The sequence below is a fragment of the Clytia hemisphaerica genome, unplaced genomic scaffold (genome assembly GCF_902728285.1).
Source record: "Clytia hemisphaerica strain Z4C2 unplaced genomic scaffold, Clytia hemisphaerica genome assembly, whole genome shotgun sequence".
In the NCBI taxonomy this organism is placed as follows: Eukaryota; Metazoa; Cnidaria; class Hydrozoa; order Leptothecata; family Clytiidae; genus Clytia; species Clytia hemisphaerica.
This window is the reverse complement of record NW_027104122.1, coordinates 92,753-103,262: the sequence shown is the minus strand read 5'-3', so window position 1 is coordinate 103,262 and position 10,510 is coordinate 92,753. Positions and strand designations below refer to the sequence as shown.

The 10,510-nt window shown below is 34.9% G+C and overlaps 1 protein-coding gene across 1 annotated transcript; it reads right to left on the bottom strand.

Moving 5' to 3' along the window:
• Window positions 1-3,947: 3,947 nt before the first annotated feature.
• On the bottom strand, window positions 3,948-10,017 carry LOC136813538 (uncharacterized). Its single transcript, XM_067070052.1, has 5 exons — window positions 9,509-10,017; window positions 7,327-7,456; window positions 6,668-6,768; window positions 5,674-5,836; window positions 3,948-5,080 (listed from the first exon to the last, which is right to left on the bottom strand). Exons 1-5 carry the CDS (start codon window positions 9,934-9,936, stop codon window positions 4,772-4,774), a joined length of 1,131 nt encoding a protein of 376 aa, XP_066926153.1. The 5' UTR covers window positions 9,937-10,017; the 3' UTR covers window positions 3,948-4,771.
• Window positions 10,018-10,510: the final 493 nt, after the last annotated feature.

The following is a 10,510-nucleotide window of genomic DNA, read 5'->3' as shown; positions in this document are numbered from 1 at the left end:
TAAAACAACTTATAACTTCTTCTGTACATTTTTTTGTTTCATCCTCTTTTTAATTATATATTGTTTATAAATATTCACATTGTTTGTGATCTGATTGTAAAAAATAACTTTGATAATAGTTTATTAATATCTAAGGAAGAGGTTTCATACACTGGGATGCATCTTCTCACAAGAATCAATGAAAAAGAAGATTAGAATTATCCAACCTAAATATCTCGAACTTTTTTTTATCTGTTTGTGAAATCTTTATTCGAGACTTAATGTGTAATGATACATGTTTACTCTTGGTGGAAGAATACTAGGAAAAATGGAAGCAAATTTGGAAACAAATAGAAATAGAAAAAGTAATTGAAAAAATATTAACTGAAGTTGAAAACGACTGTAGTTTCTTTAAAACCTTTGGATGAGAGAGCTAGTGAGATTTCTTAGTTAACCAATCAATAGATTTAGAGTCCAAACTATTGTCCAAACTACTAGCAAAAACTATTGCCTCTCTTGACTTACTTAGGTATTCGGGCGGGTTCAGAAAACAGGGATGCATGAGTCACTGCTCCCCAAGGTTTAGATCTACTGGTACAGGACCGTTCAAATCGGGCGATACATATTATACGATATGTCATTAACATTTGTGAGTAAACATCTGGTTACGCCAACGTTCAAAATACAGAAACTTAGTAAAGATTTAATGACGTCTGCAAAATTAATAATCTAATTACGAGGCTATTAGAGTGCATGAATATAAATCATGAGTTCCCTTAGCTACAGCCATTTCAAAACTACATAAATTCAAGGCTTCAATATGAAGTATAGTATAGATAAGAAAACAAAGATTAAAAAAATTGAATACATATTGACCCACGATAACTCAAAAACATCAATCATCGTACAGTATAATGGCAAAATAAATTATCTTGAAAAAAATTATATATTTTTTTAGAATTTGCAAAAACAAAGAGATGTAGATAAAAAATGATAAAGTTAAGAGATTAAAGATAGGTTTCCATCACGGCTAAAGTTCTAATTTCAAAGAGAGAGAGAGAGAGAGAGAGAGAGTGAACCATCCTAGATCATTAGGAATTGGCCTAGAAAAAATTAAATATTAAATAAAATATCTCTAGGAAATTACTACGCGTAATAAAGCAAAACAATATAGCACTAAAAAATAGACATTATGTAAAACTATTAATCATTCTACGCCATTCACAACGATCTTGCGCCAAAACAAACCAATTATCTTTACTGATATTAGCACGACGAAGTGCTTTATACATTCCACGCCCAAAAGTAAATTCAGGTGCGCCCCTTGGTCTACGATTTTTGACCCACGAAGATAACAATTTCCTCGGCATTCTTTCAAAAGACATTCTAGAGACGTGGCCGAGCCACGACAATTGCCTTTTTGTAATATAAACATCAATCGAATGGATATTTAAATTTTCAAGCAACTCATTACTACTTATCCGGTGTAAATAAACGTGTCGACGATTTATTCGGTGCATTGAACGAGCACATCTATGATGAAATGTTCGTAATTGATTATAAAGATTTTCCGTTAAACACCAAGATTCTGCACCATACAGAAGAATGGGAAGGATGAGGATACAATAGGCAGCACCTTTGGCTTCATACGTTATCGATGGGTTTGAGAATAAAGAACTACGTAATGCACCAAAGGCATTACCTGCTTTTTTGATTCGACAACATACATCTTCGCTATCTTTACAGTCGCGGGTAATCATGGTGCCGAGGTAACAGAACTTTTCAACTACAGGGAAGAAATAACTTCCACCAAAATTGATATTTGAAAGATCAGTATCATCAAAAGTGGCAGCGTTTCGGTAAGATTTCTCAGGAGCGGATACGAATAGAACTTCCGTTTTCGCAGGTTTGTCTGGATGTTCTAGGTCACCTTTATGGATTTCCATACCGAAAAGATCGAAATGTTCAATAAGTAGCGGTGAGTACTCAGCCAAAATCTCGCGAGATTCGAAAAGTACTGCAGTGTCGTCTGCATATTCAGAGTCTTCGACTGGGAATTCGGAACCTTTGGCATTGTAACGACGACCCGTCATCTGGAAATCATTTTTTGTGTGGAAAAGACAGAGTGGTCGGTTCGTTTTCTTTCTCCAGGTGATCATGATTGCAGCGATGAAGATGGTGAACAGGGCCGGTCCTAATATGTCTCCTTGTTTGACGCCTATTGTGCATTTCAGCGTGTGGGACACTTCGTCGACTACGAATTTCACTTGGAAGGATGAATGAAGTGATTTGAGCAGCGAAACGAGCTTCTTTGGCGTACCGAATTTCTCAAGGACCATCCATAAAAGTTGGCGAGGGACCCTATCAAAGGCTTTGACAAGGTCTAGAAACAGTATCCAAGTCTCTTGATTATGCTCTCTGCGTTTCTTTATTGCCAGCTTGACAGAAAACACCGCATCTACGCAACCCCTATCTTTTCGAAAACCGCATTGAGTTTCATGATCTAGGCTCTCGATAAGTGGTTGAAGTCGACTGTGAATCAGGATAGCAATTACTTTATAAGAGGATTCTAAGAGCATAATGCCTCGATAGTTCCCGGGCTTTCTTAAATCCCCCTTTTTAGGTAATATCCTGAGGAGACCAGTGTTCCAATCGGTAGGGCAAATTTCGTTCACCCATATATCAACGATAATATCTTTAAGTAGATTAAAACATACGTTGTCCTCAAGTAGAGTTTTGAACATTTGAGGTGTAAGAGACGAATCTCCCGGTGCTTTGTTCTTGAGGCGACCGATGGCTTTACGTATCTCATTGTCATCTGGGATATAATCAATATTCGGAAAAATCGGTCGTTGTTCTAATAGGTCTAACACAGATGGATCGAAAGTAGCTGGTCTGTCGTAGAGATTCTCAAAATGGTCACGGAACACATTAGCATTTTCTTCAGGGCTGGTACATCTGTCACCGTTCGGTTTCATCATCATCGTTTGCTTGCTTGGGGGAGGTTTTTCCATTCCCCTTTTTAAAAGTTTAATGCTGTCCCAATATGCCTGAGTACCGGTACGAGTAGTGTCTCTTTGATTTACTTTATCACAGACACTTTTAACCCAATTGTTCTTTGCCCTTGAGATGGCAGATTTCAACTGCTTCCGAGCGACACGAAGGTTTTCAGTGGTCCTTCTTGTAACACGATTCATTTTACATAGTATAGCAAGGTTTCTCTTTTCAATCAAATTTGACAATTCAGTTTCATTTTCGGTGAACCAGTCTGGACTAACACGAGCTTTTTGTGGCAATACAGTTGAAGCAGCAGAAGTCATAGCAGTAGTGAGAACTTCGTATTTATCAACAAGCGGATTCGAGTGTTGTATTCCATCATGAACTATTCGATTGAAATCTTTACTAGCATCAATGTCATTCAGTAAAACATTACTATCGAGCTTTCTCAGAGGATTACATTGTCGGGATTTTCTAAAGTTCAACATGATTTTCAATCTACATCGAATCGCAAGGTGATCGCTATCAACTAACGGTTGTCTTACTGATGCATCGGTAAAACGGCAAAAGTCTGATTTTTCGGATATAAGGTGATCGATTTGATGTGGTAGCTTTGAACGTGGATGAGTCCAAGTTGCATAATTTCGTTTTCGGAAATATGTTGTTATTGCGACAAGGTTCAACGTTTCGAGGAAGGTGAGAAAGCGAACACCGGCTTCATTGCGATGCGGTAAGCCAAATTTTCCGATTGATGGTTTTTCCTCCTCAGGTTTTCTCTCATAGCTAATACCGAGAGATGAGTTACAGTCACATCCTATCAACAAGATATCCTCCTTTGCTTTGTTACATATACATTGTTCAAGATTATCAAGGAATTCTCTCCAAACATTGTCTTTTGCAGCGCCAATTGGAGCATAAGCAGAGATCAAATAAATGCTAACGTTTTTTCCTCGTGCGTCTTGACAAAAACTTTAATTTCAAAATTCAATAACAACTATAATTATTTTTTAAGTGTTAGAACTGTTATGTAGTGAAAAATCAATTCCAGCCTTGAGTTTAAACTACAAATTCACCAAAGATAAAGAATCCTACAAGACCAAGAAGATAATTTAATATTCTTCAGTTGCTTCCAACAAATAAAAATCAAATCCAACATAACACAATGCAAGTATGTGACCATAATGCATTGCGTTTCAACTATTACCTTAAAACAGGTGGATAATTCATAAAACCAAAACAAACCAAACAATCTTTAACTCTTCTTGAGATGCAGTTTAGCCTTGTTTGGAAACTCACTTCAATACTGCACTGAGACTTTTTTATACATCCCCAAATTTGTCATTTGTTATCACTTTGCAAACAAAAGTGCATTCATGTTCACTAAACGGTAATTATTATCACAGCTGTTTGCAAGATGTGGTATTTTGGCAACTAAATCTTGAAAACGAGGCAACTCAAAAGAGTCTAAATAAAGTTCCAACAGAATTATCATGCCAATCTCCCAGCATTTCTATCAATATACACATCAAGAAAAATAATGAACGACGAATCGGAATTCCAACATGAATTTGATAGCATTTTAAAGCGGAATCGAACAATTGATAACGAAATCGTTTGGTACAAAACACAAAGAGCACATCATTCGATACGGATGATAAAACGGGCTTTCACTTAAAACAGTCATTGTCATATACCGAGCTGGCAGTCACACATGAGCATGGTCGCACTCATGGGAATCCATCATAACACCATTCCGTTATTTTTATTATTTGTCCGGTAAAAATATTCAATTAGATCAAGCCGGACATCCTTGAACGTATCGTACATGCAGTTGATCATCTTCCACCTCCCCATCATCAATAAACCAGTCCTGGTTCAACGCACACCATTTCTTCCAGTAATGTTTACACTTTAAAAACCAAAACCATAAAAACGCAGCATCAAGAACGATACCAAACCCGTTGACCACGTAGAATATTAAACACGCCGTCGATTCACAATAGTCGCTAGCGTTCACGTAGATTGAGATAATGTTCAAGAATAAACCAATAAAGAATACGGTGAACCATATCAACGGAACAGGTCTGTCTTCCGGTTTCCGCCACTGTTAAGGAAAAGAAGAAATTTGTGATTTAAAATAATAAATTCAAAAATTCTTTTGGCTTCCTTTTACGCTTTTTAAATGGTTTGTTCCATAAAACAATAAAGATAATATGATACGAATATCACATTCATGAAATTTGGCAACTTGGACTAAGCTTGCTAATTTTAGAGCATCTTTATCTGTAAATTGTCAATTAAATTATCCCCCAGCAATGCTCAAGACTTTAAATAATTTTTTAAAATAAATATTTTTGCTTAAACTTAGATTGGGTTTGGATCATTAACTAAGAATGCCGTAAGAATATTCAAGGATTATCTTCCCCAAAAAGTTGAGAATAAACGTATATTAAAGAATGGAAAGCCACCATCCTATAATGTAAAATCATGGAAAAGTGCCCCGATAAATTTGTTCAATACAAAAATACACCACGACTCGAGTGTGCCACAAGCACAGAGCTAACAATGTCTGAAAGTGATGTGTATATTAGGTCCCATAGAGGCAAGAAATTTATGAAAGAATTCCAGATGCAAGTTCACACACAGTCAAAGTAATTTCTGTCTTGACGGAAAAACATTAAGGGACCATTATCTTACTAGTAGTATACGATGATTGATTTTCCGTATTTTAACGTCTGACTTGCATAGTTCACATTGGTGTTTGACACTTTTCTTAAACCACGTGACCAAACATGAAGCATGCACATAACGTGTCGAACCAGCACACTTGCATGGTGCTATCAGTTTCTCTTCACCAATACTGTAATCAGTACCAAAAAAATAAAAGTTAAATACTGTCAAATTTTGGAGTATGCCAGGGGGGGGGGGTGAAGCAGTTAGTACAAGACATCATGCCGGTTAGTACCGTGGTGGTGTGCCATATGAATTGGATAAAATCACTTAGTACTCAGGTGTACTAACTGCAAAAAAGGGTGGTCCCCTGCTAAAAATTTGCCAAATTTTGGTACTAACTGTGTAAAAAATAGGATTTTGTGAGAAAATTTAAAAAAAAGACCATATTTTACCAAAAAGATTTTTTGGGAAGTAGATTTTTTTTTCAAATTTTCGCAATTTTTTTTTTTAAATCTTAAAAACAATTTGCTGGTTGCAATAGAAATTTGATTTTCTAAAATGTTGTTTTTTCCTATTGAAAGCTATGGAAAATTGAATCATTTTTAAGATATTAAATTTTATTTTATTTGATTTTATTGAATTTATGAAGGTCAAAAGCCTTTTTCAAGGCTAAATTCAGTTAGTACTAACTGTACTAAGTGTACCAAGGTGGTGGTGTTACTAACTTCTTCCGAGAAAGCAGTTAGTAGGCATGATGTCTTGTACTAACTGCTTCACCCCCCCCTGAGTATGCAACAAAAGGAAATTTATTAGAAATCGACTTGCGAAGTTTACTTGCGTTCTCAGGTCAAAACAATAGAGCCTTTATTTCCTAACTACTTCCTGTACACCTTTTTCCATAAATCCAACTAACTACCCGTGTTATAAAAGGGTAGACCAGCGAGCTTTTCGTTAGTATCAAAGAACTTCATTGAAAAAAAAAAAACCTAACCAAATAGCAACTAAGATGAGTTCTTACCAATGGCATATCCTACAGAATACTGATTCTGAACTTTGTGAAGTTTCTGCACGAAACATGAAAGACGGCTGACTGTTGTAGATTAGCATTTCCAAATCACCCTGTGAGCGAAAAAAAAACTATCAATATTTCCATCTATCAAATCTAGGTTCAGTTTTTGGTCAAAATTCTAAATGGGAACATCAATTGGCTATCAATTATTATTTTCTGTATCATTTGAAGTGCTACAAACCTATTGGTATGAAATTGTAGCAATTTTATTGCCAGCGAACAGACCAGATATCTATGCAAATTTCAAACTTCATTGACATACTATGCTACAGAGTACCAAGTTTGTACCATAAAACATTTTAAATAAACAAAGTTATACTTGAATTATATGTCGCCGTTGACAAATCAAAAGGTCCAACCTCAAAATTATTGCCTGTGAGAAATAAGAATTTTTCTGTTTGTCTGGGCATAAATTTTGAGATTGACCCTGTTTCATGTAGATGGGACCCTCCTCACTATGCAAAAGGGGCAATCTTAAATTTAAGGCCAACTAGACAGAAAAACTCCTAGCTTTCTCAGACACTAATTTTGTGATTGGCCCTTTTGATTTGTCAACGGCGATGTGTTGATGATAATGGTTATCTTTAGGTTTTGACCATAAAACTTACAGCATCTAAGCTTGGTCGTTTGGGCATCATGAGAATTTGACCATTGATATTTCGTAGTTCAATGTTTGGTGCATTGCCCAATGGAGAACCTTGACCTCCAGAACAACTGGAATCATCACAGTGCATTATCCTGAAAAGAAGCGAATTATAACAGAAAGGTTAGCACAATCCAATGCTGACACCAAAAGTTAATACTATTATTCAGTTCATGATAAGTGTTGATCAGCTTTCATGTAGAAACCACGTCATTGAGGCTAGAGGAATTCTCTTGAGAGTGGTTACCATACGGCAACAAAAGAATTCACGTTTATCGTGAACTATACTAATTTCTTGACGAATAATACATGGCATACAAAAAACTTCCAAAAAATTTTCTCAAGTGCTTGAAGTTCTGTAAGTACCGGGTGCAGCAGAAAAAACTTTGGACATTTGGCGAGCCACTGAGGCCGAACAAAGTCTTGTTTAGACTCAAAACCACTTTTATTAGAAAGAGGACATGCTAACTTAAATTTTGCGGTATAACTTTTTAAGTTTGGTCAAGTAGTTGTCAAGTTATAAGCTTTTGAAGTTAAAATTCACTTTTCGAAAAGTGTGAAAAACACGTAATAAAAGGGTATTAAATTAAGCATTTTTAAGCGTTTTCGATAAGAATTTTTTTCAAATATTTCTAAAAACTGACTATTTACTAAAAACTGACTATGTTGTAAACGAAAACTGCTTTTAAAAGTATTTTAACAATTAATTATGTCGTAAAAGTCGTTAAATAAGTCAAATACTGAGCTATTTTTTCATTATTTGCATAAATTTAATACACCTTTTTTTACGTGTTTTTTACACTTTTCGAAAAGTGAATTTTGACTTCAAAAGCTTATAACTTGACAACTACTTGACCAAACTTAAAAAGTTATACCGCAAAATTTAAGTTAGCATGTCCTCTTTCTAATAAAAGTGGTTTTGAGTCTAAACAAGACTTTGTTCGGCCTCAGTGGCTCGCCAAACGTCCAAAGTTTTTTCTGCTGCACCCGGTAAATTATCATCACCTACAATTTGACGTGCAACTTTTTGAACCTGACCCACTAGTTCCTGACTAGTGGGCTTTTAAAGTCAAAGATAACTTTTCAAAAAGTAAAAGAGGCATCATATTTGTACAACGTACAATTAACTAGAAAACTGCTTATCAATTGACTTGTTTAATGAGTTTTATGACAAAAATGATTTGAAATATGACCAGTTCCAATTTATCTTAAAAATGCATAATCTAATACCTCGCTTTACGTATTTTTTAAGCTTTTTCGAAAGAGTGAATTTTGATTTGAAAACATCATGAACTCAAATCTTAAGTTAAAGATATCTACTTTCAAAATATCAAAACTCAAATCACTTAGGACGCTTTTGATGAGACATATTTTCGTCGAAAAGTTTCCCCGGTATATCTGACACGGACCAAGAGTTTTAAAACACCATGACAGGGATTTTTCTAAGCACTTTTTTATGTCCGTACATAAGATTCTCTAAGAGTAAGTTTTTGAAACTCCATCCAAAATATAAAAGATATTTTCTAGCAAAATTAAACTTGTTTGTTGTTTACAAACCAAATTCTCTAATATCATCTACATATTCAAAATATTTTTGGGAGCTGCACCCTCTGAACACCAACCAAACCCCCAGCTTCATCAATATATCGATGATAGCTTTGCTGAGAAAATTCCCTTTAAGGCATATTAGAAACTCAATCTAAGTTTACAAAAACGGCCCAGCTCAAGGTGCTTAAAAAAATCCCTGTATGATAAATATCATTTCATATGAGAGCAGGTATCTTTATAATTCATTCAACAAATGAATAGTTTAATAATTGTTTATATTGTAAGGAAGGCAAATCTATGAGTACTGAAAGGTACTTAAACGTCACTGCTATGACATCATTTAGAGGTCAAGATCATTGGCACCCTAATCAAAACAATACTCATTTATAAACGACGTCATAAACAAATTTACGTTTGTTTATTTATACTCACCGACTTTTTCACTTAGTATTTTCAACTTAACTGATTTTTTGGAGTTCAATCCATACATAAATAAAAGAAGGAAAAAAGGGCCCTAAATAACACCAACCCAATGCAATTATTTGGGTTTTGTGGAACTTACATAGTTAACATAATAATAAAAAAGTCATCCAAAATACCTGTTTGCAGTGAATATCCTCGTGTTTGAAGCATCCAAAGGTGATGCTTGAGCATTTGTTGTTGCCTGTACAACACCACCCTCTTTATTATTGATTGAAATTTCCAAAGGTTCATTATAGAAATTCACATCAGAAATGAAACCACAACTACGACTACGACTTTTAGTGATAGTACTGGGACTACCATCATTGTTAGTGTTCGTATTGCTGTCTGTAAAGTTCTCTAATGATTTCTGTATATTGTTCGTCCCTTTGTCTTTCCTCAACGAGCAAGCATTCAGTAAAGGGACTTTCGATAATGGTACAAGTATTCTATTTTCTTCTTTCTTATCACGATTCTGATTGGACGATATTACAACATATTCCTCTGTTTGTTGGATGGACGAAGTTGGTGAAGAGGAAGCCAAGAGAAGCTCCGTCTCGGCCATTATAACTGGCTCTAAATATGATTTTATCAAAGCTGCTTTAATTGTCTTTGCTTCCAAAAACTTTTCCAAATTAATTTGTTTTTATCTGAAATTAAAAAAGATCAATATAATGCAAAGTGTTATTTTGGCTGCAAAGCCTTGAAGATTTTCGACTTGCAACATTTTAACACTCGATAATTCCAAACACCTGTTTTCAATATTTGCAATTTATTGACTAAAAAGTCATTTATTTGGACTGTCAATAAGGTTTCCGAGACTATTATTAAGTAAATTCAATAATTCAACAACAATAATTATAGGCTGTTTTTAATTTATCATTTACTATACCAGAAATGATAAAATATTATCCATAGAACCAAAGCATTCACGTGGCCATTGAAAGCTCAAGCTTCTAAATTTAACTATCAAGAAAACTCCACTCAAACTAAGTTTTTCCGAAAAAGGCCAAAACCCTAATTAGCTGACGTCACACAGTAAGAATTTTAAAATAAGTTGCTTTTATAAAACCAATTAAAACAACCATTTCACCAGAGGGGCTGGTACAAACATCTCTCTAAGACACTGTGTACTAAAA

What these genes read in the sequence shown, in the direction of transcription:
- LOC136813538 (XM_067070052.1), bottom strand. Translation starts at nt 9,936, where the DNA reads ATGGCCGAGACGGAGCTTCTCTTGGCTTCCTCTTCACCAACTTCGTCC. An exon ending in AACGACCAAGCTTAGATGCT is followed by an intron (nt 6,769 to 7,326) that starts GTAAGTTTTATG and finishes TTTCGCTCACAG; the next exon opens with GGTGATTTGGAAATGCTAAT. An exon ending in TCAATCATCGTATACTACTA is followed by an intron (nt 5,081 to 5,673) that starts GTAAGATAATGG and finishes TTTCCTTAACAG; the next exon opens with TGGCGGAAACCGGAAGACAG.